The following is a 21,728-nucleotide window of genomic DNA, read 5'->3' as shown; positions in this document are numbered from 1 at the left end:
GTCAGGGCCCCGAGCCCCGGTTTCAGGCAGCGGGCGGGCAGCCCGGGGTCCTGCGGCGCGCCGGGAGCACGCGGCAGCGGCGGCGCGGCCATGGGAGGCGTGGAGAAGAAGAAGGTACCGGTTACCCCCACTTCCCCCGCACTGGAGCTCCCCTGCTCCGGTACCCCGCTGCGTCCGTACCGTGTCCATCCCCCCGGTACCCCGCTGCGTCCGTACCGTGTCCATCCCCCCCGGTACCCCGCTGCGTCCGTACCGTGTCCATCCCCCCCGGTACCCCGCTGCGTCCGTACCGTGTCCATGCCCCCGGTACCCCGCTGCGTCCGTACCGTGTCCATCCCCCCCGCTACCCCGCTGCGTCCGTACCGTGTCCATCCCCCCCGCTACCCCGCTGCGTCCGTACCGTGTCCATCCCCCCGGTACCCCGCTGCGTCCGTACCGTGTCCATCCCCCCCGGTACCCCGCTGCGTCCGTACCGTGTCCATCCCCCCCGGTACCCCGCTGCGTCCGTACCGTGTCCATCCCCCCCGGTACCCCGCTGCGTCCGTACCGTGTCCATCCCCCCCGGTACCCCGCTTCCGTACCGTGTCCATCCCCCCCGGTACCCCGCTTCCGTACCGTGTCCATCCCCCCCGGTACCCCGCTGTGTCCGTACCGTGTCCATCCCCCCCGCTACCCCGCTGCGTCCGTACCGTGTCCATCCCCCCCGGTACCCCGCTGCGTCCGTACCGTGTCCATCCCCCCCGGTACCCCGCTGCGTCCGTACCGTGTCCATCCCCCCCGGTACCCCGCTGTGTCCGTACCGTGTCCATCCCCCCCGGTACCCCGCTGCGTCCGTACCGTGTCCATCCCCCCCGGTACCCCGCTGCGTCCGTACCGTGTCCATCCCCCCCGGTACCCCGCTGTGTCCGTACCGTGTCCATCCCCCCCGGTACCCCGCTGTGTCCGTACCGTGTCCATCCCCCCGCTATTCTCCCGTGACCTACCGTGTCCGTTCCCCCTTCCCCACCTCCTGCTGTACCTTCCCGTGCTCCCCTGTTACCCTATCCAGTGCCGGGTCTCCCCCTCTTCTCGCTGTGCCCACTGGCTCTATTCTGCCCCCGCCGGTTCCCGCTCCCCGTCCCGGTGCCGGGGCTCCCTGTACCGACTTCCCCCCCGTCTCTCCGCAGTACGAGCGCGGGGCCGCCACCAACTACATCACCCGCAACCGGGCACGGAAGAAGCTGCAGCTGAGCCTGCCCGACTTCAGGTGCGCCCAGCATCCAACCGGGACCCCCTCACGAGATGGGTCCTGTGGCGGGGTGTCCCTATGGGCTCTCCCCATGGGGAGCCGGGTGTTGTGTCCTGCATGTCCCGGGGTCTCAGGGTGCTGTGGTTTTGGGTGTCCGAGGGGTGGCAACACCATTGGGTGCTATAGCCCCGCGTGTCTCACTCTTATCACCGCCACCAGGCGCCTCTGCATCCTGAAGGGGATCTACCCCCACGAGCCCAAGCACAAGAAGAAGGTGAACAAAGGCTCCACAGCTCCTAGGACTTTCTACCTCCTCAAGGACATCAAATTCCTCCTCCATGAGCCCATCGTCAACAAGTTCCGGGAGTACAAGGTGATTTCCCTTTGGAGCCCTAGGGCCTCAGCCTCTCCCGCAGACCCCCCCCAGCATTCCTGCTGTCCCGCAGGTGTTCGTGCGGAAGCTCCGGAAGGCATACGGGAAGAGCGAGTGGAGCACCGTAGACCGCCTGAAGGACAACAAGCCCACCTACAAGCTTGACCACATTGTGAAGGAGAGGTGGGTGAGCTGCATGCCGTGCCCTGGCAGAGCTGTCCTCTGAGCAGGAGCTTGCCCTGGAGCTGTGGAGCCTTCCCTGTGTCCATCCCTCATTAGGGATCCATCTCCTGTGTGTATCTGAAGGGGGGGTGATGAAAACTGGTGTTTCAGGGCTGGAGGAGAAGCGCAGGGTGTGCTGCATGCTGGCTGTAGCAATGCATGAGTGAGCAGAGAGTGCCTGGCCATCCTACATGCATCTGGGATCTCCAGGAAGATGCTCCAGGAAGATCCTCGTCTCCTTGGGCACTGTTTTCCTCAGAGGGAGGGCTGATTGATGGTGACTGTTGATGGGTTTGGTGGCAGTGGGAGAGGAGAAAACCAAAGCAGGGAAGGAGCCTCCTTGTCTCTTCGTTGTCCCAGTGGTGTCCAGGACCTCGTTGTGCTGGTGCAGATTGAGGAAAGGGAAATGGCACCAAGGGGCAGGCGCTGCCCCAGCAAGCTTGGGATGGGGGATGCTGTGACTGCAGCAATGCTGGTGTGGTGAGACTTTACCTTCTGACTGCAGCCTTTGAGTCCTGCAGCTTTCATCCATCCAAGGACTGCCCTATGCCATTGTGCTGCACCGCAGGAACACTGGTCCTGATGGGTCCAGGCTGGAATTCAGTGTCACAGACTGGTCTGTGTAGGAAGGGACCTTAAAGCTCCTCCAGCTCCAACCCCTGCCACAGGCAGGGACCCCTTCCACTGGAGCAGCTTGCTCCAAGCCCCTGTGTCCAACCTGGCCTTGAACACTGCCAGCGATGGGGCAGCCACAGCTTCTCTGGGCACCCTGGGCCAGCGCCTCAGCACCCTCACAGGGAAGAGCTTCTGCCTAAGAGCTCAGCTCAGTCTCTCATCTGGCAGGTTCAAGCCATTCCCCTTGGCCTGTCCCTACAGGCCCTTGTCCCAAGCCCCTCTCCAGGTTTCCTGCAGCCCCTTTAGGCACTGGAGCTGCTCTCAGGTCTCCCCTTCAGGAGCCTTCTCTTCTCCAGGCTGCCCCAGCCCAGCTCTCTCAGCCTGGCTCCAGAGCAGAGCTGCTCCAGCCCTCGCAGCATCCCCATGGCCTCCTCTGGCCTCGCTCCAACAGCTCCAGGTCCCTCTGGTGCTGCTGCCCCAGAGCTGGATCAGGGCTGCAGGGGGGTCTCCCCAGATTGCAGCAGAGGGGCAGGATCCCCTCCCTGAGCTGCTGCTCACGCTCTGGGGATCAGTCCAGCTCACGGTTTCCCAACACTCAGTGCCTGTGGATGCTCTAAAACCTGTTGACACCACACGGTAACTGGGCTGTTGCTGTCCTGACTCCCTGGAGAGCTCTGAGTCCCAGGAGCTGGTGTCTGTGAGCTCCCCAGTGCCCAGCAGGGACACTCCATTGCTGTGGGCCACCAGTTTGGTGGGATGTGCAGGAGATTGATGCGCTTTGGTTCCTGTCCCCTTGTCCTGCATGGTCTCCATGAGCCCCAGCAGCTCCTGGTGGACGTGGCTCTGTGTGATTCCTCCTCCTGCACGGGTACAGGTATCCAACCTTTGTGGATGCACTGCGGGACCTGGATGATGCTCTCTCCATGTGCTTCCTGTTCTCCACCTTCCCGCGCACGGGCAAGTGCCACGTCCAGACCATCCAGCTCTGCCGGCGCCTGGCCGTGGAGTTCCTCAACTACGTGATCGCCTCCCGCTCCCTGCGCAAGGTGGGTGCTGCAGGAGGGGGAGCTGAGACCCCCTGCCCTGGGGGATTGTGGTGGTGGTGGTGAGCTTGTGCCCCTGCTTGGCACTGGGCCCAACAGTGAAGCACCTTGACACTGGTGCTTCAGCGGGGGAATGGGTGCTGCTGGGCTGCCTGATGCTCCTTTGATGACTGCACTGACAGGGGAAGGGTTAATAGGAACGGGACAAGGGAGCACCCACGGTCTTCTTTCCCCTGAGCCTTCCTTCCATTCCCTGCCAGGTCTTCCTCTCCATCAAGGGCATTTACTACCAGGCCGAGGTGCTGGGGCAGCTCGTCACATGGATCACCCCTTACACCTTTGCCCACGATGTGAGTACTAGGGGGGAACATGGCAGGATCTGTGTGGGATCCGTGCTGCTGCTGCTGCTACTCCACTGCTGCCTTCCCTGGGATGGGGAAGGGTTAGAATAGAATCAGTTTCGATTGGAAGGGGTCCCCAAAGCTCATCTAATCCACCCCGCTGCAATGAGCAGGGACATCTTCAACTAGACCAGGTTGTTCAGAGCCACATCCGGCCTGGCCTGGAATGTCTCCAGGGATGAGGCATCCTCCAACAATCTGGGCAACCTGTGCTCGTTTAACTGCCTTCATGATAAAAAAATGCCTTCCTCATATCCAGCCTGAATCTCCTCTTTCAGTTCAAACCCGTCACCCCTCATCAGACACAACACGCGCTGCTGAAGTCCCTCCCAAGGACAGCTGAAGGACCATGCTGTGGCTCTCATGCTGTGGAGGCCCTAAAGGGCCCTAGGGGACCTGGTGGGGCACGGCCCTCCAGGCTGACTGTCCCCGTGGCTGGCTGTACCAGGCTCCCAGTTCCTTGTTTTCTCTTTTTAATTACCAAATATGCCTTAATCAACAATTAAATATTAACCTGAGGAATGAGGCCGGTGCCACTTATTGAGGAGCTGAGTCAGACTCATCGCTGTGCTGCAACCTTGCCAAGATTGTATCATGGAGTCATCCCAGGCTGGTTTGGGTTAGAAGGGACCTTAAAGCCCATCCAGCTTGTCGTGGTTTAAGCCCAGGCTGTAAATCAGAACCACGAAGTCCACTTCCCCCCCACCTTTCTTCCCTCCGCTTCTGGAGGGACGGGGAGGAGAATCAAAAGAATGCAACTCCCACAGGTTGAGATAAGAACAGTTTAATAACTAAGGTATAACACAAATCACTACTGCTACCACTAATAGTAATAATGATAAAGGAAATAACAAGGAAGAGAGTACAACCGCTCACCGACCGGTACCTTGCCCCCACCCCGCAGTGATCCAGCCCTTCCGGGCACTCTCAGTTCTACATCCTGGGCATGACGTGCTGTGGTATGGAATACCTCTTTGGTTAGTTTGGGTCAGGTGTCCTGTCCCTGCTTCCTCCCCCCTTCCCCTCCTCCCTGGCAGAGCATGAGGCTCACAAAGTCCTTGGTCAGGGTAAACATTCTGACCAGCCACTGAAAACATCGGCTTTATCAGCGCTGTTCCCAGGCCGAAAGTCAAAGCACAGCACTGCACCAGTAGAAAAAATGACTGCTACTGCTAAACCAGGACACAGCTCCAACCCCTGCCACGGGCAGGGACACCTTCCACAGCCCCTGTGTCCAACCTGGCCTTGAACACTGCCAGGGATGGGGCAGCCACAGCTTCTCTGGGCACCCTGTGCCAGCACCTCAGCACCCTCACAGGGAAGAGCTTCTGCCTAAGAGCTCATCTCAGTCTCCCCTCTGTCAGTTTAGAACCATTCCCCCTTGCCAGGCAGGACCCCCTCATTTCACCCCTGGGTTTGGCACAGTTGGGTTGAGGCTTCCCAGTTTTTTGTCTGGCCCCTGCTGGGGTTCACCCCTCCAGCTCACCCTGAAGCATCTCCTTGGCCAGCCCATGTCCTGCCCAGGCAGCATTAGTTCTCCCTCCCTGGAGTTTGTCCCTGTGTCCTCACCCTCGCTGTGCCCGCAGCACCCCACGGACGTGGATTACCGGGTGATGGCCACCTTCACCGAGTTCTACACCACGCTCCTGGGCTTCGTCAACTTCCGCCTCTACCAGTCCCTCAACCTGCTCTACCCACCCAAGGTGAGGCACTGGCTGCTCCCAGCTCGGGGTGCTGGGAAGTGGGGCTGTGCTGGAGGGCCAGGGAGTGTTTGGGGTCTCTGGGATTTGGGAGCTGCCTCCCCACATCCTGTTTTTCGCCTCAGATTGATGGCCAGGCTGATGTTGAGCTGAAGCCTGCAGAGGGCAAGGAATATGCCATGGATTCGGAGAGCTACCTGGAGGTGAGGGACACTGCTGTCACTGTGCTCCATGGGAGGATCCTGCATGGTCTTGGTGTCCTGACCCCACACCTCCTCCTGCTGTGGGGCACTCGGTGTAGGGACTGAGGAGCAGAGCTAGACCCTTCCGTGGTGGAGGAGGCTGGTCTCAAACTCCTTGTTGGCCAAGGGAGGAGCTGTGCTTGGTGTCCCTTCCACGTGGTGGGGACCTGGGGTGGGACAGTACATGGAGGAGGCTGAATATCTCTCCAGTCTTGTGACCTCTTGGTGTGAGAAGCTCCTTCCTCCATGAGGCTGCCCCTTTTCCCATCTCAAAGCCCTGTCTGGGCCTGACCCTCCTCATCTTCTCCCGCTGCAGAAGCTGTCGGCTCTGAGCTCCAGCCTGGCCCGGGTGGTGGCACCAACCCACGAGGAGGAGGTGGAGCTGGATGAGTTCCCAGTGGAGGGGGTAAGAGCCTGGTGGTGGGGCTCAGCCCTGGCCTTGAGGGATCCTGTCTGGGGCAGGTTTTGTGCCCAGGCGGGGGCTGGTGTGGTACTGGGGGGGACTTGGAGCACAATGGGGCTGGCACCCTGCAAAGAGGGGCTTGGCAGGGGCTGGTCTTGGGGAGGAGGCTGAATACTTTGCTCTGAGCAGGAGACTGCGGAGCAGATGGACGTGAGGAAGAAGGAACAGGAGGCCCTGGAGAAGCACAAGAAGCTCTTTGAGGGGCTGCGCTTCTTCCTCAACCGGGAGGTGCCTCGGGAGCCGCTGGCCTTCGTCATCCGGTACGTGCTGTGCCCCGGTGCTGCCCCTCCATCAGGGCTTGGGGGCTGATCTGCCTGACGTCCTGCAGGTGAGGGGACCCCGCGGGCCCTCCCTGCCTGCCTGACCCCTCGGTGGGCTTTGCTGGCAGGTGCTTTGGTGGCCAAGTCTCCTGGGACAAGTCCTTGTGCATCGGGGCCACCTACGACGTGAGCGACCCATCCATCACCCACCAGATCGTTGACCGGCCCCAGGTGCAGCAGCAGGTTGTTGGCAGGTCGGTGAGGCACCAGAGCTGTCCCTGAGCTGTGCCACGCTCCCCTCTAGCCCATGAGCTCCGAAGCCTGAGTCCCTCTGCCCCACAGGTACTACCTGCAGCCTCAGTGGGTCTTCGACTCGGTCAATGCCAAGCTGTGCCTCCCTGTGGCCGACTACTTCCCTGGGGTGCTGCTGCCCCCCCACCTCTCGCCCTTCGTGACGGAGCAGGAGGGAGACTACATCCCTCCTGAGAAGCTGAAGCTGCTGGCGATGCAGAGGGGAGAGGAGCCAGGTGATGCTGGGCTCTGGGATCAGGAGTTGGGGAGTTGAGCAGGGCTGGACCTGCTCTGGAGCCTGTGGCTGCTCTGCCATTGGTAACGGTGCTCTGTCTGTAGATGAAGAGAGTGAGGAGGAAGAAGAGGAGGAAGAGGAGGACAACGATAAAGAGGAGGAGGAGGAGGAAGATGAGTCTGAAAAGGAAGAGGAGATGAAATTAAAGAAGCTGGAAGAGCAGAAGACTCAGAGCAACAAGGTACAGAGCCGGCACTGCTGCGGCTGTGCTGCTACTGCAGCCGCCGCACCTCTGGGTGCTGGAGCCCTGTCCCTGCTCAGGACCTGCTGCCTGTTGTGGAGGGTGCTCCGTGTGTCCCTGGGGAGGGCTGTGGGTTCTGGGTGCTGAGCTCTGGCTCCTGCAGGCGCTGCCGGTGACGGTGACAGCCGGGAAACTGCGGCTGGAGGACAAACAGCGCCTGGAGCAGGAGCAGCAGAGTGAGGAGAAGCGCCTGGCCATCATGATGATGAAGAAGAGGGAGAAATACCTCTACAAGAAGATCATGTTTGGCAAGAAGAGGAAAATCCGAGAGGTAGGAGCATAGGGCTGTTGTGGGCCCAGCACCTTTGCCTCTTCCCAAATGATCTCGTGGTGGTGGATCACTAAACCCAGGTCTGCCCCACCTTGTGCCGGCTCTGGGCTGCTCCTGCTCTCCTGTAGCTGGTGAGGGCAGCGACCTGGGTGCCTGCAGCACATGGGTCCATCTCTCCATGCACAGCCGGGGGTTGGCGGGGCCGGGGCAGAGCTGCCCTCGAGGGCTGCACATGGTTCTGACACTGCCTCTCCGGGGGTTCTCCACAGGCGAATAAACTCGCTGCGAAGAGGAAAGCCCACGATGCTGCTGTCAAGGAGGAGAAGAAGAAAAGCAAGAAGGCACGGCGAGCGTGACGGGGCTGTGCCCTGTGGACACCGTTGTCCTTGGGTGAAGAACCCTCAGCTCTGATCCTCGGACAGGAATGCAAAATGAAACCATTTCCCTTCTGTAAATAAACCTCCTGCTGTGCCTTTCGCAGTGCTCCCCTGCACCGGTGCTGCCCATCCTGCCTTGGACCATGGCATCAGTGCCACCAGCCCCTCATGCTGGTGCCACCTCTGCTTCCTGATCCACAGGGGGGTGAGTGAGGAGGAGGAGGCCAGGGAGAGCTCCAGGCTCTTGCAGGTCCCTTTGGGATTGTTCCTTTTGGATTGGCACAGCCCTGGGTGCAGGAACAGGCCCACGGTGGAGCAGGAGCTCCCGGGCACTGCCCAGCACAGAGCGCCCTGCCTTTGGTGGAGAGGAGCCCTCAATGGAGAGGAGCCCATCCTGGAGCCACCCTCTTGGCTTTTTACTTGTCATTAAAGCAGGTGACATTTATCCAGTGCTGTCTCGTCCCTCCTGGCTGTGTTGGGACCGCACCGCATCCCCCGTGCTCTGCCCAATGCACGTGTGGGGCTGGAGGAGGCTCCTCATCCTGCATGGGGCTGAAGAGACAGAGCCTGGGCCCTGCTCCGGGTGCCACAACCCATGGGCACCGTGGCTGTGACCTTGCTCCTTGTCACCCTTTGCCGGTCCTTGCTCCCAGCAGCAGGTTTGGGAAGGGTCTGCTCCACCCTGGCTGCGTGCTCAGCTCAACCCAAGCCCGTTTGTTCAACCAGGTCCTGGCCATGGGGAGCACCGGGTTGGAAAGCAGCTCTGTAGGGGAAGGGCCTGGAGCTTGCCATGAGCCACCACCATGGCCTGGGGCAAGCACAGCCAGCGGAGCATGAGGAGGGATGGAGGAGGTGGAGGAGGCCGTCCTGCCCCTCGGCACTGGTGGGGCCGCTCAGGGAGTGCTGTGTCCAGTGGGGGACATGGTGCCTGCGGGACACTGGAGCCTGTCCAGCGAGTGCCCACCCAGCTGGGGCAGGGCCTGGAAGTGCAGCAAGGACTGGGGCTGGAGGAGACGTTCAGGGGGATCCTAGCAGTGGGTGTAAGTAGCTGAGGGGAGGCTGTGGGGATGGAGCCAGGTTCTTGTCACTGGTACCCAGTGCCAGGCCAGGAGGTGATGGCACAGACTGGCCCAGGAGGCTCTTCAGGACCCCAGGAAGCACCGTGGCCATGACTGGGGCTGCTGGGGGGGGGCACTGGGGAGACACCATGGCCAGGGCCTGCCACAGGGTGCCCAGAGAAGCTGTGGCTGCCCCATCCCTGGCAGTGTTCAAGGCCAGGTTGGACACAGGGGCTTGGAGCAAGCTGCTCCAGTGGAAGGGGTCCCTGCAGAGCACATGGGGGTGGTTGGCAGCCCCCATCAGCAGCATTATCCCCTCCTTTGCCCCTAAATTCATGGTTTTCTCCCCAAACCCCCCCCCCCCCCCATCTCACACATTCCCGCCCCGGGGCCTGCTCGCAGGTTGAGGCCTGCTCATGGCTGCCCGGAGCAGAGGAGCTGGGTAATGCCTGGAGTGGGGCAGCATCCGTGGGGCAGGTTCCCCCTTCCCCGGCTCCTCCGCAGGGTGGGAAGGGGGGTCCCGAGGTGCTGGGGGGCTCCTGTGGGCTTGGTGAGCTGGCTCGGGGTGGCTGAGGGCTTCATGTGGTGGCCATGGCAGGGGCTGCGGGGCCCACGGGGCTCCACGGGACCCTTGTGCTCGGCAGCGCCGGGGGCTGCCTCACCCCGCAGGAATTCCGAGGGGATTCGCCCGCTGCAGCCCCGGTGCCGCCTCACGGTGCTCCCGGCGCACAGGGACGTGGCCATGGGCTCACCGACAGCCCCGGCGCTCGCCGCCCCCCAGCAGCAGCACAGAGGCCTCTTGTCTGCCCTGCTCTTCCTTCCCTGTTCCCCCGGGTTCCTCCTGCCCTGCTCCTTCCTTCAGCTTTCATCGAGGCCTTTTGCTTTTTTTCCTTGTTTCTTTTAATGTTTCTTTTTTTGTCTTTTTCACTTTTCTCTTTTTTCTTTTTCCATTTTATTTTTTCTTTCTTTCATCTTTTTTCCTTTTTCCTTCTTCCCTTTTACCTTTTTTAGTTTTTTTTTTCTTTTGCTCTTTTCCCTTTTTTTTATTTTTATTTTTTTCATTTTCCTTTCTCCTTTTTTCTCTTTTTTTACTTCTTTTCTCCCCCCCCTCCCCTCCCCCACTTCAGGACTTGGCAGCATTTTGCCGTTTATTTTTTTCCACCTCGTTTTTCCCCTTTCCTTGATTTCAGCTCTTGGGAAAGGGGGGGGGAGGGGCACCACATGGGGGGAGCTCTTGGGAAGCTGCACCGGGAGCCAGGCTTCAACCATGGGCCAGGAGAACTTGAGTGGAGCTTCCCAACTGCGCCGGAGCCCCAGGCACCTGCAGCACCCACAGGCACCTGCAGCACCCACAGCACCCACAACACCCACAGGCACCCACAGCACCCACATGCACTGCAGCACCCACAGGCACCTGCAGCACCCACATCACCCACATGCACTGCAGCACCCATAGGCACCCACAGCACCCACATGCACTGCAGCACCCACAGGCACCCACATCACCCACAGCCACTGCAGCACCCACAGGCACCTGCAGCACCCACATGCACTGCAGCACCCACAGGCACCCACATCACCCACAGCCACTGCAGCACCCACAGGCACCCACAGCACCCACAGGCACCCACATTATCCACATGCACTGCAGCACCCACATCACCCACATGCACTGCAGCACCCACAGGCACCCACAGCCCCCACATGCACTGCAGCACCCACAGGCACCCACAGCCACTGCAGCACCCACATGCACTGCAGCACCCACAGGCACCCACATCACCCACATGCACTGCAGCACCCACAGGCACCAACAGTACCCACAGGCACCACAGCACCTACAGGCACTGCAGCACCCACAGGCACCAACAGCCCCCACATGCACTGCAGCACCCACAGGCACCAACAGTACCCACAGGCACCACAGCACCTACAGGCACTGCAGCACCCACAGGCACCAACAGCCCCCACATGCACTGCAGCACCCACAGGCACCAACAGTACCCACAGGCACCACAGCACCTACAGGCACTGCAGCACCCACAGGCACCAACAGCCCCCACATGCACTGCAGCACCCACAGGCACCAACAGTACCCACAGGCACCACAGCACCTACAGGCACTGCAGCACCCAGGGGCACCCACAGCACCCAGAGGTGTTGTGCCGGGGTGGGTGCTGGGTTCAGGGCACTGGGCTGGGCCGGCAGAGGCAAGGACCAGTTGTACTACCCGGGCAGGCACTGGTTCCTGTCTTTCCCACCCTAATGACACCTTCTCCCTGTGACAGCTCCGTGTGACGCCGCGCCTGGGGAGCGTGTGTCCGGCTGGACCAAGCCCTGGGACCACGGTGCTGCTGCCTGTGCCACCGCCTGGATCCTCACCGCATCCCTCGGGATCCCCCGCTCCAGCCCTGCTTCCCAGCGTGAGCGCTTTGCTTGTACCCCAAACGTAGGGGGGTTCGCTCTGCCCTCTCCCAGGTGGGTGGGGGACATGGGTGAGGCCTCCTGGGGATGGGTGCTGGAGATGAGGTGTCACAGCTCCCGACTCATCCACACCACATCCTGAGGCCACCAGCGTCCCTTCATTAAACTGCCACATACTGCGGTCCTTTTCCGGGTGGGAATTCTTTGCAGCAGCATTCCCAAAGCAAAGGGGGACCCTGGAATGGAGGGGTGCCCTGTGGAGAGGCTGTGGGGTGCTTCCTTGCCCCCGCACTGCTGTTTCCAGGCGAGTGGATGGAAAGGGCTGGAAGAGCCAGGGCTGATATTTAATCTGGTGTCGTGCCTGTGACAGATGGGCCTGGGAGGAGAAATCCCTGGCATGATCCCAGCCAGGGCTGGATGGAACTGGAAATGCATCAAACAAGGGCTGAAGGCCATGAGCTCAGACACACTTGGGACAAATCTCCTGTCCCTGTCCCACAGCAGCCTCTGCTCCACCAGGGCACATCCCAGCGTTGCTTGCGCCCACTTGGGCACTTGCTCGCTCCACTGCACAGAGGTGCCCTTTCCCCTCTGCTGTCAGATGGGATCCCTCCTGCATGGCCGGGGGGCTGTCCAGGGGGCAAGGCCATGCCAGCTTCTGCAGGGCGGTGGCAGTTCCTTGTCCCTCATCTTGCCATGACAGGTGATATTCTGGCCCTTCCCATGCCCCAGCAGGGATTGCACAGGTTGACCAAAGGGGGAACCAGTCCTGCTGAGGCAGGGCAGGATGTGACCACTGCCTGCGATGGGGCAAGAGCTGCCCTGGGGCTCAGCAAACCCAAACCCCTCCATCCTGGTGACTCAGGTGAGGACCAGGAATGGGAAGTGCCGAGGACAGGTCTGGGAGTGCAACAGCCCCTTTCCTGCCCCACCGTGGGGTGATGCAGCCCATGGGGCTGTGTCTTCAGCAGCTGAGCAGGCAGCAGCACCGCTGAGCCCCCCACAAGTGGGTTTTGGGTGCACCCAAAACACCAGCGCAGCGCAGTGGGAGCAGCACTGGAGGTAACACTGGTGGCAGCAGTGGCTCCACCGTTATTGCACGGGTTGGGTTGAGGGAGCATAAATATTGCTGCCACGAAGGCCATAAAAGCTCTTTAGATAGGGCAGGCTCGGGGAAGGAGGGCAGGGAGCATGCAGGAGGGAGGATGAAGAGGAGCTGGCGCAGTGCTGGTGGCAGGGACAGGGCTGTGGGGCCGAGCCCCCCACCTCCAGGTGAGCTCTGGTGGCGACAGCTGACAGCAGCCATGGGACGTGGTAAGAGGCGAGGAGCCGGGTGCCACCGCCGAGGGACAGCCATTGTCCCCCCCCTGCCGGCGGCACCCCGGCTGCCAGCGCAGGGCCATGCCGGGCTGGGTGCTGCCGGTGACAATGTCCCCGTTGAGGCCGGTGGCGCAGATGGAGACAAACGTCGCCGTTGTTCTGCTCGGCAGCGGCTCAATGCCTCCTCTGTGCTGCTGCGGTGGGTGGGGAGCCGGAGGCTCGGGGTGGCTGCGGGCACCCAGGAGCTGGCCCGGCCGTGCCGGGGGAGCCGGGCAGTGCCCGGCCGCAGCCCCGCGTCCCTCCCGCAGCGCCCCTCTTCGCTGCCTCTTCTCCCCCATCCCCAGGCCAGTGACACAGGGTCGGGCCCCCGGAAATGCCATAACCACTGTGGTTAGTGGGGAGGCTTCGGACCAGCCAGCGTTTGTGGGGAGCTGCCGGGAAGAGCTTATTCCATGTCGGAGCAGCATCGGCACCCTCGCCCCGTGCCACCCGCTCCCCCTGCGCCCCGGCCAGCCCAGGAGAGGAGAGGGAGGGCTCACAGAGAGCAGCTCAAGCAGAGGAAAAGGTGATGCTTAGGGGGGCACGGGGATGCTTGGGGGTCAGATCTGTGGGGCAGGGTGCGCGGGGGGGTGTGGGGATGGATGTTTGTACCCATGGGGGTGTGCAAGGGGGGTAGGAAGCATCATGTCTGCATAAAGTTGGGATTGTGGGATAAGGACCATTTCCATGGGCTTGTAGGGCCAGAGGAGCAAGCGGCAGGTGCATGTGGACAGCAGCCATAGCAGTTGGATGTCATGGAGATGGTGCCTATAGGGAAAACCTCAAAGAAGGCTCCAGGATGTCCCCAAGGACCAGAGGAGCTGCTGGGACCTGGGGATGGAGCTGCAGAGCCGCGTGGCCTGGGCCGTGCTAGGGGTGACCTGTGGGGAAATGGCTGGTGCTGCCGTGTCCTCCGGCTGGGAATTTCAAGCAGGCAGCTGGGAGCTGGTGCTGCAGACGCCTGGCTCTAATGGCAGCCCCAGGAGAGTGCCTTGGTCACCACGTTTCTCTCAGCAAGCCATTAATAATTAAGCCACTCATTGAAGGCAAAGTCAATAGAGGAGCTGGGTTGGGAACTGTTTGCCAGAGCCACCCCAGGGAGCCAGCCAGGGTGGAGCTCCATCCTCCTGGCATCCCAGTGCGCAGGGATGGGGTTCCGTGCTGCTCTGCGGGAATGGTGGGAGCCTGGAGACGGGCTCATGGAGCTGGTTTGCTTCCATGGGGTCAGTGCTGCTGTGGTGACAAGGACAACCAGCAGGATGCAGCTTCGCTCCGGTGCTGATGGGTGTCCTCACTGTCCCTGCCTGGCTCCCACCAGCACCTTTTTCCACTGTGGATGGTGACCGTGCACAGGACCAAACTCTGGCTGCTCCCGGGTATGTGAGACCCTCAGGTCCTCACACCCGGGATGGGGTAAGGGTCAGGGCCACCCGCTCCCATGTGGTTCTGCTAAACACCCGCTGTGTCCCGTGCTGCGCCTGCCGCCAGCCCCACACACCGGGCAGGATGAGGCTGGATGCAGCCAGCGCTGCCTGACCCCCGTCCCTGCTGCAGCGCAGCGCTTGGGTGAGCTTTTGGGGTGCCCCCACTCCGCCGGTGCCCCCGCTGCTGCGCCGGGTGCCAGGACGAGCTGTGCCCGCGCCCGGCCGCAGCCTGGGCTCCGGTTGCACTTTCCATTCATTATTCATCGAGCTGGAAATCTCAGCACCCGAGGCGCCGGGGGGGCAGGGGGAGCAGCCGCCCGGGCTCCGCGTGTCCCAGCAGCATTCCCAGCACCAGGTAACCCTCCTGCTTGGGGGGCAGCGGGGATAAACCCAGGGGGCTTTGCTGCATGGGGGGGCAGGAAAGAGCCGGGGCTGGGGAGATGCTGCTACCACTCAGTCGGAGAATCGTGGAATGGTTCGGGTTGGGATGGACATTGAACCTCAGCCAGTCCCAAGCCCATGGATGGAACGGGGCTGCGGGGCTTTGCCCCAGCTCGGGGGGTGCTCCCGGGCTCCGGTGGCAGCCCCGGTGCCGCGGTCACGGTGGCTCGTGCCCGTGTCCTGCCGCAGAGGACACCCTGCAGCAATGCGGCCGCGGGCGAGCGGAGCTGCCCGAACCCCCCCGCCCGTGTCCCCGGTGATGCTGGGGGACGATAGGGGTGGGCACGGGGCTCTGTGTGTGTGTCCCTGTGTGTGTGCATGGGTGTGCATGTATGTGTGTGTGTGTGCATGGGGATGTGTGTGCGTCCCTGTGTGTGTGCATGGGTGTGCATGTATGTGTGTGTGTGTGCATGGGGATGTGTGTGTGTCCCTGTGTGTGTGCATGGGTGTGCATGTATGTGTGTGTGTGTGTGTGCATGGGGATGTGTGTGTGTCCCTGTGTGTGTGCATGGGTGTGCATGTATGTGTGTGTGTGTGTGTGCATGGGGATGTGTGTGTGTCCCTGTGTGTGTGCATGGGTGTGCATGTATGTGTGTGTGTGTGCATGGGGATGTGTGTGTGTCCCTGTGTGTGCATGGGTGTGCATGTATGTGTGTGTGCATGGGGATGTGTGTGTGTGTCCCTGTGTGTGCATGGGTGTGCATGTATGTGTGTGTGTGCATGTATGCGTGTGTGTGTCCCTGTGTGTGCATGTATGCGTGTGTGTGTCCCTGTGTGTGCATGGGTGTGCATGTATGTGTGTGTGCATGGGGTGTGGGTGTGTGTGTCCCTGCATGTGCATGGGTATGCATGCATGTGTGTGTGCATGTATGTGTGTGCATCCCTGGGTGTGCATGTATGTGTGTGTGTCCTTGTGTGTGTGCATGGGTGTGCATGTGTGTGTCTGTGTGCGTCCCTGTGCGTGCATGGGTGTGCATGTGTGTGTGTGTGCATGGGGGTGTGTGTCCCCCTGGGTGTGTGCATGGGTGTGCATGTGTGTGTGTGTGTGTGTGCATGTGTGTGTGTGTGTGTGTGCATGTGTGTGTGTGTGTGTGTGCATGTGTGTGTGTGTCCGTGTCCCTGTGTGTGCATGGGTGTGCATGTATGTGTGTGTGTGTGTCCCTGGGTGTGTGCATTGGTGTGCATGCATAAGGGTGTCTGTGTCCCTGGGGGCATTCATGAGTGCATACATGTGTGCATGTGTGTCTGCATGCATGTGGATGCACACAGATGCAGGTACTTGTGTGTGCACGCACAATATGTGTCTGTGTCCCAATGTGTATGAATACATGTGTCTCCACATGCACATACGTGCATGTGTGTTTGTGTGCACGTGCCCTCTGACTGTGTGCATGCCCCGCTGCATGCACACGTGTGTAATGTGCAATGGCGCAGGCAGGTGACATCCTGCCCCGGGTCCCCCTTGTGCAACAGGTCTCTGTCCCCACCTGGAGCCACCCAAGGCTGAACATTGCCCTCAGTGCTGCCGGAGGCGCCAGGACCTCCCTGGGTCCATGCCTGCGCTGGGTGCATAGAGCAGCATCCATCCATGAGCTGATGGAGCTCCTGATCCAGCTGGAGGTTTCCTTGGGAAAAGGGATCCCAGTGCCCTTGGAAAGCTCCAAGTTCCAGTGCTCTCGCTCTGCCCCATGGCAGCTCCTTCCTTCCCCCTGGTTCTAGCCCAGTCCATTGGGTTTCCTCCAAGTGGGCAAAGGTTGCTCAGGTTGGGCAGAGCTGCTGCTCCTTCGCCATGAAGCGGTTGTGCCAGCAGTGGGGACACACCTGGTGCTGCCTCACCTCAAGCTTGGCAGTGCCAGTGCCAAAAAATGCAGTGAGACACTTGCCAGGGCATGTGAATTGAGCCCCCTCTATCCCAGCTTCCCCATCTCCTGGTGCTAACATCTCTCCTCTCCTGCAGGTGACCAGGATGCTGCACCATGGGAAGCACTGGAGGTCCATGTGCAAGGGGCTCGTCCTGGGGACCCTCCTGACCAGCTTCATGCTGCTGCTCTACTCCTATGCCGTCCCTCCACTGCAAGTCAGCATGGCAGAGTGAGTGCCCTGACAGCTTGGCCACCCTGCTTCGTACTCAGCCAGAGCTTTCCAGCCCTGGAAAGCTTGGGAAAATCCTGGGGCTTCCCAGGCTCTGATGGCTTCACACCAAGACATCCCCTTGCTACAACCTTGTGCTGGTGTCTGCACCCCATGAGTTGATGAAGGGGAACCCCAGCTTCCTGGGGGGCTGAGGATGCTCACTTTGGGGCAGGATGGAGATGTGTGTATCCATACACACACCCTGGGTTATGGTGGGACGAGGAGGTGTAGGAACCCCCACCTCCCCACAGCTTCGTGTCCCCTGGGAGAAGGAAAAGCATCGCAGGGACATTCCCCAGCAGTCAGGAGCAGAAGGCAGAGGGGAAGAAGGCAGAAGGCAGTTACTTGGGTGCTTATCATGGAGGGCTTGTCCTTAGGAGTTACCAGAGGGCTGCCACATGTACACTGTCATGCAGAGCAATGGGCATGGAGAGGTTCAAAGCTCCCTGCTGCCTGGTGAAAGCTCAGCTCCTGGCATTGGATTTATCTCTAAGCTTATCCCCGGCGTCCGCCTGCGGGTGTTGCATGAGCTGCTGCCCAATGGGATCGTTATCAGGGATCAGCTTTGCACCTTCATTAACAGTGCCCAAAGTCACTCACAGAGGCCTCTGGTTCCTGCCCCAGGGAGCTCAGGTAACACACATGGTGTTCCCAGTGCTTGTCTGTGGAGCTGGGCATGGGGATTATTCCCCTCTTCACTGGGATGCTGGATCCTCCACAGCTCCTACAAGGGGTGGGCAGCTTCCAGACCTCACAAGAATGTTAATAGCTCCTGTCCATGGAGTTATGGCCATGGAGAGCTTGTCTTGATGCACATCTCAACATCACCAGGGCCACCACAGCCATGCCTGTGGGGAAGGATGGGGAGCCCTGCTCAGGCTGTGCTGATGCTGCTGGGGTCTGACCCCCACAGCAGCACATCCTCAGTGACTGGGGTTGTCCAGGGGCGGGTGAGCTTGGTTTGGTGGCTCAGCAGTGCATCAGGGGCTCTGCGGATGGTGTGGGGTACATGGGGCTCTGCACAAACCCAACCTCCTCTGCACTGGAGATCCTAATAGGTGCTGGGAGTAAGCACCCATCTGCAGGCCGAGCACCCTTCCCCGGTCCAGCTCCTCCAGGAAGGAACATGGCTGAGCCTCAGTGGGGGCTGAGCCACGTTGGCCCAACTGCCTTCTCACTTTGTCCCATCTTCTTCCCACCAGGATCCCCATCTCCTCCTCCTGCTCCTCCTCTGCAGCCCCTGGCAAGGCTCCGGCCACGGCGGCCAACGGCACGGGCAGCGCATCGGGCCAGAGCTGCGTGCCCAAGGTGAACATCATGTTCATGAAGACGCACAAGACGGCCAGCAGCACCATCCTCAACATCCTCTTCCGCTTTGGCGAGAAGCACCGCCTCAAGTTCGCCTTCCCCAACGGCCGCAATGACTTCTACTACCCCGCGTTCTTCGAGCGCAGCCAAGTGCAGCACTACCGGCCCGGTGCCTGCTTCAACATCATCTGCAACCACATGCGCTTCCACTACGAGGAGGTGCGCAAGCTCCTGCCGGCTGACACCACGTTCGTGACGGTGCTGCGGGACCCTGCCTACCTCTTTGAGTCCTCCTTCCACTACTTCGGGCGCATCATTCCCCTCACCTGGAAGCTGAGCGGGGACGACAAGCTGGCAGAGTTCCTCCGGGACCCTTGGCACTACTATGACCCCAACGGGTTCAATGCTCACTACCTCCAAAACCTCCTCTTCTTCGACTTGGGCTACGACAACAACATGAACGCCAACAGCCCGCTGGTGGAGGAGTACATCCAGGAGATAGATCAGCGCTTCCACCTTGTCATGTTGCTCGAGTACTTCGACGAGTCACTGGTGCTGCTGAAGGAGCTACTGTGCTGGCAGCTGGAGGATGTCCTCTACTTCAAGCTCAATGCCCGGAAGGGCTCCACTGTGTCCCGGCTGACACCTGAGCTCTACGAGAAGGCCACCTCCTGGAACCTCATCGACGCCAAGCTCTACCGCTATTTTAACGCCACCTTCTGGCGTAAAGTGGAAGCCTATGGGAGGGAGCGGATGGCCAAGGATGTGGCTGAGCTGCAGCAGGAGAATGAGAAGATGAAGAGCATCTGCATCGATGGGGGACACCCTGTGGACGCCAGTGCCATCCAGGAGTCCTCCATGCAACCCTGGCAGCCCCTGGGGGAGAAGTCCATCCTGGGCTACAACTTGAAGAAGAAGATCAACAAGAAGCACCAGAAGCTGTGCCGCAAGATGCTGACACCCGAAATCCAGTACCTGACCGACCTGGGGGTCAACCTCTGGATCACCAAGCTATGGAGCCGCGTGAGGGACTTCCTCAAGTGGTAGGGGGTAGCGGGGGTCCCGCTCTCCCCCCGGAGGAACCAGGTGCTTTCCTTTTTCTTACTCATGGTGTCTGTTGGTTGGAAGTGCACAGAACCCACTGGAGGCCCCGGCACCCAGGAATGGTCAGGGCCGCCCTGCACCAGCTTCCTGCAGTGCTTGGGCACCCACCAGGGCCTCTCCCTCAGCCTCCAAGAGCACCAAGGACTGGGGGCCTGGGGTGGTTTTTCCCAGCAGGATCCACTTCTTCCTTCTCCATGGAAAGGCTGGAGGAGGTGTTCATGAAGGACATATCTTGGCGGGAGCAGCACATCCATCACCATGCAGCTGGAGGCAGCATGGGCAGGGTGTCCTCCTTGTCCGGGGTGGGCAGAGCTGCCACCAGGGAACCCAAACCTCGAGGGGCTCCTCAAATCACCCCATTTCACTTGAGCTCCTGGAACTGTGTGTTGGGGGCTGCTGCACCCCTCCAGGGGTTCTGGCCCGTGGGGTGATGAGTGCGGCACGTTCTCAGCCTACCTGTAGCCATGGTCCATGTCGGGCTGTGACCTGGAGCCACTTGGAGAATGGAAAACCCACCCCAAAAGCCCATTTATCAGTGGGCTCATGGTCCCCACAGTGAGCAGCATCCACACAGCAGGTCCCCTCCCAGCCCCACATCGCCCTGGTTAGAGGGCCCCGTGGCCCCAGTCCCTACATGGGACATCCCAGAAGGCCACAGGGTCCAGTGAGAACTGGTGTGGGAGGAGATGGGGAGCAGGGTCTGGTGGCCACCGTCCCAGTGATGCCCCTGGTGGCACTTGTGGCTGAGGCTCCCCAGCAGCAAAGGGCCCCCAGCCCGTGTTCTGCTCCCTTTGGAAAGACCATAAATAAAAAAGCCCTTCTACTTTTGTAAGATAATGGTGGTTTGGGCACTTTTTAACCCAAGAGTGGCCCAGCCACCTCCACCCCTCTCCTGTTTCTCCAGGGGGAGGCCGAGGAGCATGGATCCACTCTGCTGGCCTTGCAGGGACACCAGACCCATGGGACAGCCACCACGGGTGTCACAACCCCCTTGTGCCAACAGGTCCCAGCTCTGCTGCTGGAGGGTGGCCCCAGAAGCACCATCAGTACTGGGCTGGACGCACGCCCCAAGAGCCAGTCTGGGCCCACCACCTCAGCTGTGCGTGGTGCTGCCCGTGGGTCCTGCACACAGAGCTTGGAGCACCTGCCTCAGCTCCATGGTGTCTCCCATGCCATGCTGAGCAATCCTGCTGGGAGCAGGTGCCAAATCCCAGCTCAGCCACCGGTTATCTCCACAGATAAGGGGTTGGAAAAGCCAGTTCTGAGTCCAGAGGTAGCTGCAGAGACAATGTCCCCATGCATGTCCCTGTGCCGAGGCCGGGGGCTGTGATGTGGGGACATCTCAGCTCTGTCCTGGCTGTGACCAAACTGCTGTCCCTGTGCCTCTGCGCGCCCAGGGCTGCCTGTCCCCAGAGGGGCCAGCAGCGAGCCCCGGGGCAGGGAGCAGCAGCTCTGCAGTGTGGATGGGACATGCTCCTGCTGAGGCCCGGTCTCAGCTCCCAGGTCCTTCCCGGAGCGCCCTGTGCTGCTGCGGTGACACCCTCCAGGGGAGCTGCTGGGTACCGGGCTGGGATGTGGTGGCCCACGTGGCTTTGGGATCCTAGGGGTCCTCACAGGCTGTATTGGCCACATCCTGCCCCAGGGCTCCCAGGAGAGGGGACACTCCACCGGGAGATGGTTGGACCATTGCTGGTGCAGAAGGAGAAGGTGCTGTGGTGTGAAGGTGAGTGGACACCTCCAGCCCCATGCCCCAAACCCACCACCCCACGTGCTGAAGCATCCTCTGAGCCCTGCTTGGTCTGGTGCTGTCCCCAGCGCGGTGCCAGGTTCCTGCTGGCCAGGCTGGTGCTGGCAGCATCTGCTACGGCTGGGGCTCTGCTGGCGCAGGCCTGGGGCAATGTCCCTTCCATGCCGAGCTGCAGAGCTTGAGGGGAGCCCTCATCCCCAGGGAGATGAACAAAGGGGGTGAGATGGGTCCATACCACCAGAGCCTGGTGCAGGGCTGGGGGTGAGCTGGTGCCCCCCTTCCTCCTCCCCAGTTAAAAGTGGTTCTCTCTTCTCTAAAGCTTCTCCGTGTGGGACCATGTGGATGCCACCCCAGGCTGGGGCCTCCATGACCTTGTCTGGAAGCCACATCACCCTGGTGGTACCCTGGTGGTACTGGGAGATGTGGCCACCATGCATGGTAGCACGGCCCCCCCCAGGCCATGGGGCTGGAGGGGGTGGCTTCTGCCTGGGGGGGATTTGGGTGCCTGGAGGCACCTCTGAAGACCTTGGACACGGTGGCAGCCGCCAGGGTGTCCTATGGGACTGGCAGTGGCTGTGGGAGGATGGAGGGGCTCCAGCTAGGACCTGGGGGTGCTGGTGGGGTGATGAGGGACCCCCCCATCCCAAGTGGGAGATCCCCCAGGGGCTGGGACACAGCCAGACCTGTGTGTGTGTCCCCAAGGAGGGG

General features: G+C 61.1%; 2 protein-coding genes across 2 annotated transcripts; both read left to right on the top strand.

Moving 5' to 3' along the window:
- Nucleotides 1-64: 64 nt before the first annotated feature.
- On the top strand, nt 65-8,124 carry PES1 (pescadillo ribosomal biogenesis factor 1). Its single transcript, XM_080628529.1, has 15 exons — nt 65-114; nt 1,167-1,246; nt 1,448-1,601; nt 1,675-1,784; nt 3,313-3,484; nt 3,742-3,831; nt 5,469-5,585; nt 5,708-5,785; nt 6,141-6,230; nt 6,417-6,547; nt 6,676-6,801; nt 6,890-7,074; nt 7,178-7,314; nt 7,478-7,645; nt 7,915-8,124. Exons 1-15 carry the CDS (start codon nt 91-93, stop codon nt 7,999-8,001), a joined length of 1,749 nt encoding a protein of 582 aa, XP_080484655.1. The 5' UTR covers nt 65-90; the 3' UTR covers nt 8,002-8,124.
- An 8,570-nt stretch (nt 8,125-16,694) lies between these two features.
- GAL3ST1 (galactose-3-O-sulfotransferase 1) lies at nt 16,695-19,216 on the top strand (the record flags this gene model as incomplete). The annotated part of the gene is made up of 2 exons (XM_080628401.1): nt 16,695-16,819; nt 18,064-19,216. 2 exons carry the CDS (start codon nt 16,695-16,697, stop codon nt 19,214-19,216), a joined length of 1,278 nt encoding a protein of 425 aa, XP_080484527.1.
- Between the last annotated feature and the right edge of the window lie 2,512 nt (nt 19,217-21,728).

This window comes from Psittacula echo (assembly GCF_963264785.1).
Source record: "Psittacula echo genome assembly, chromosome: 13".
Classification (NCBI taxonomy): Eukaryota; Metazoa; Chordata; class Aves; order Psittaciformes; family Psittacidae; genus Psittacula; species Psittacula echo.
This window is presented reverse-complemented; position numbering and strand designations above follow the sequence as displayed.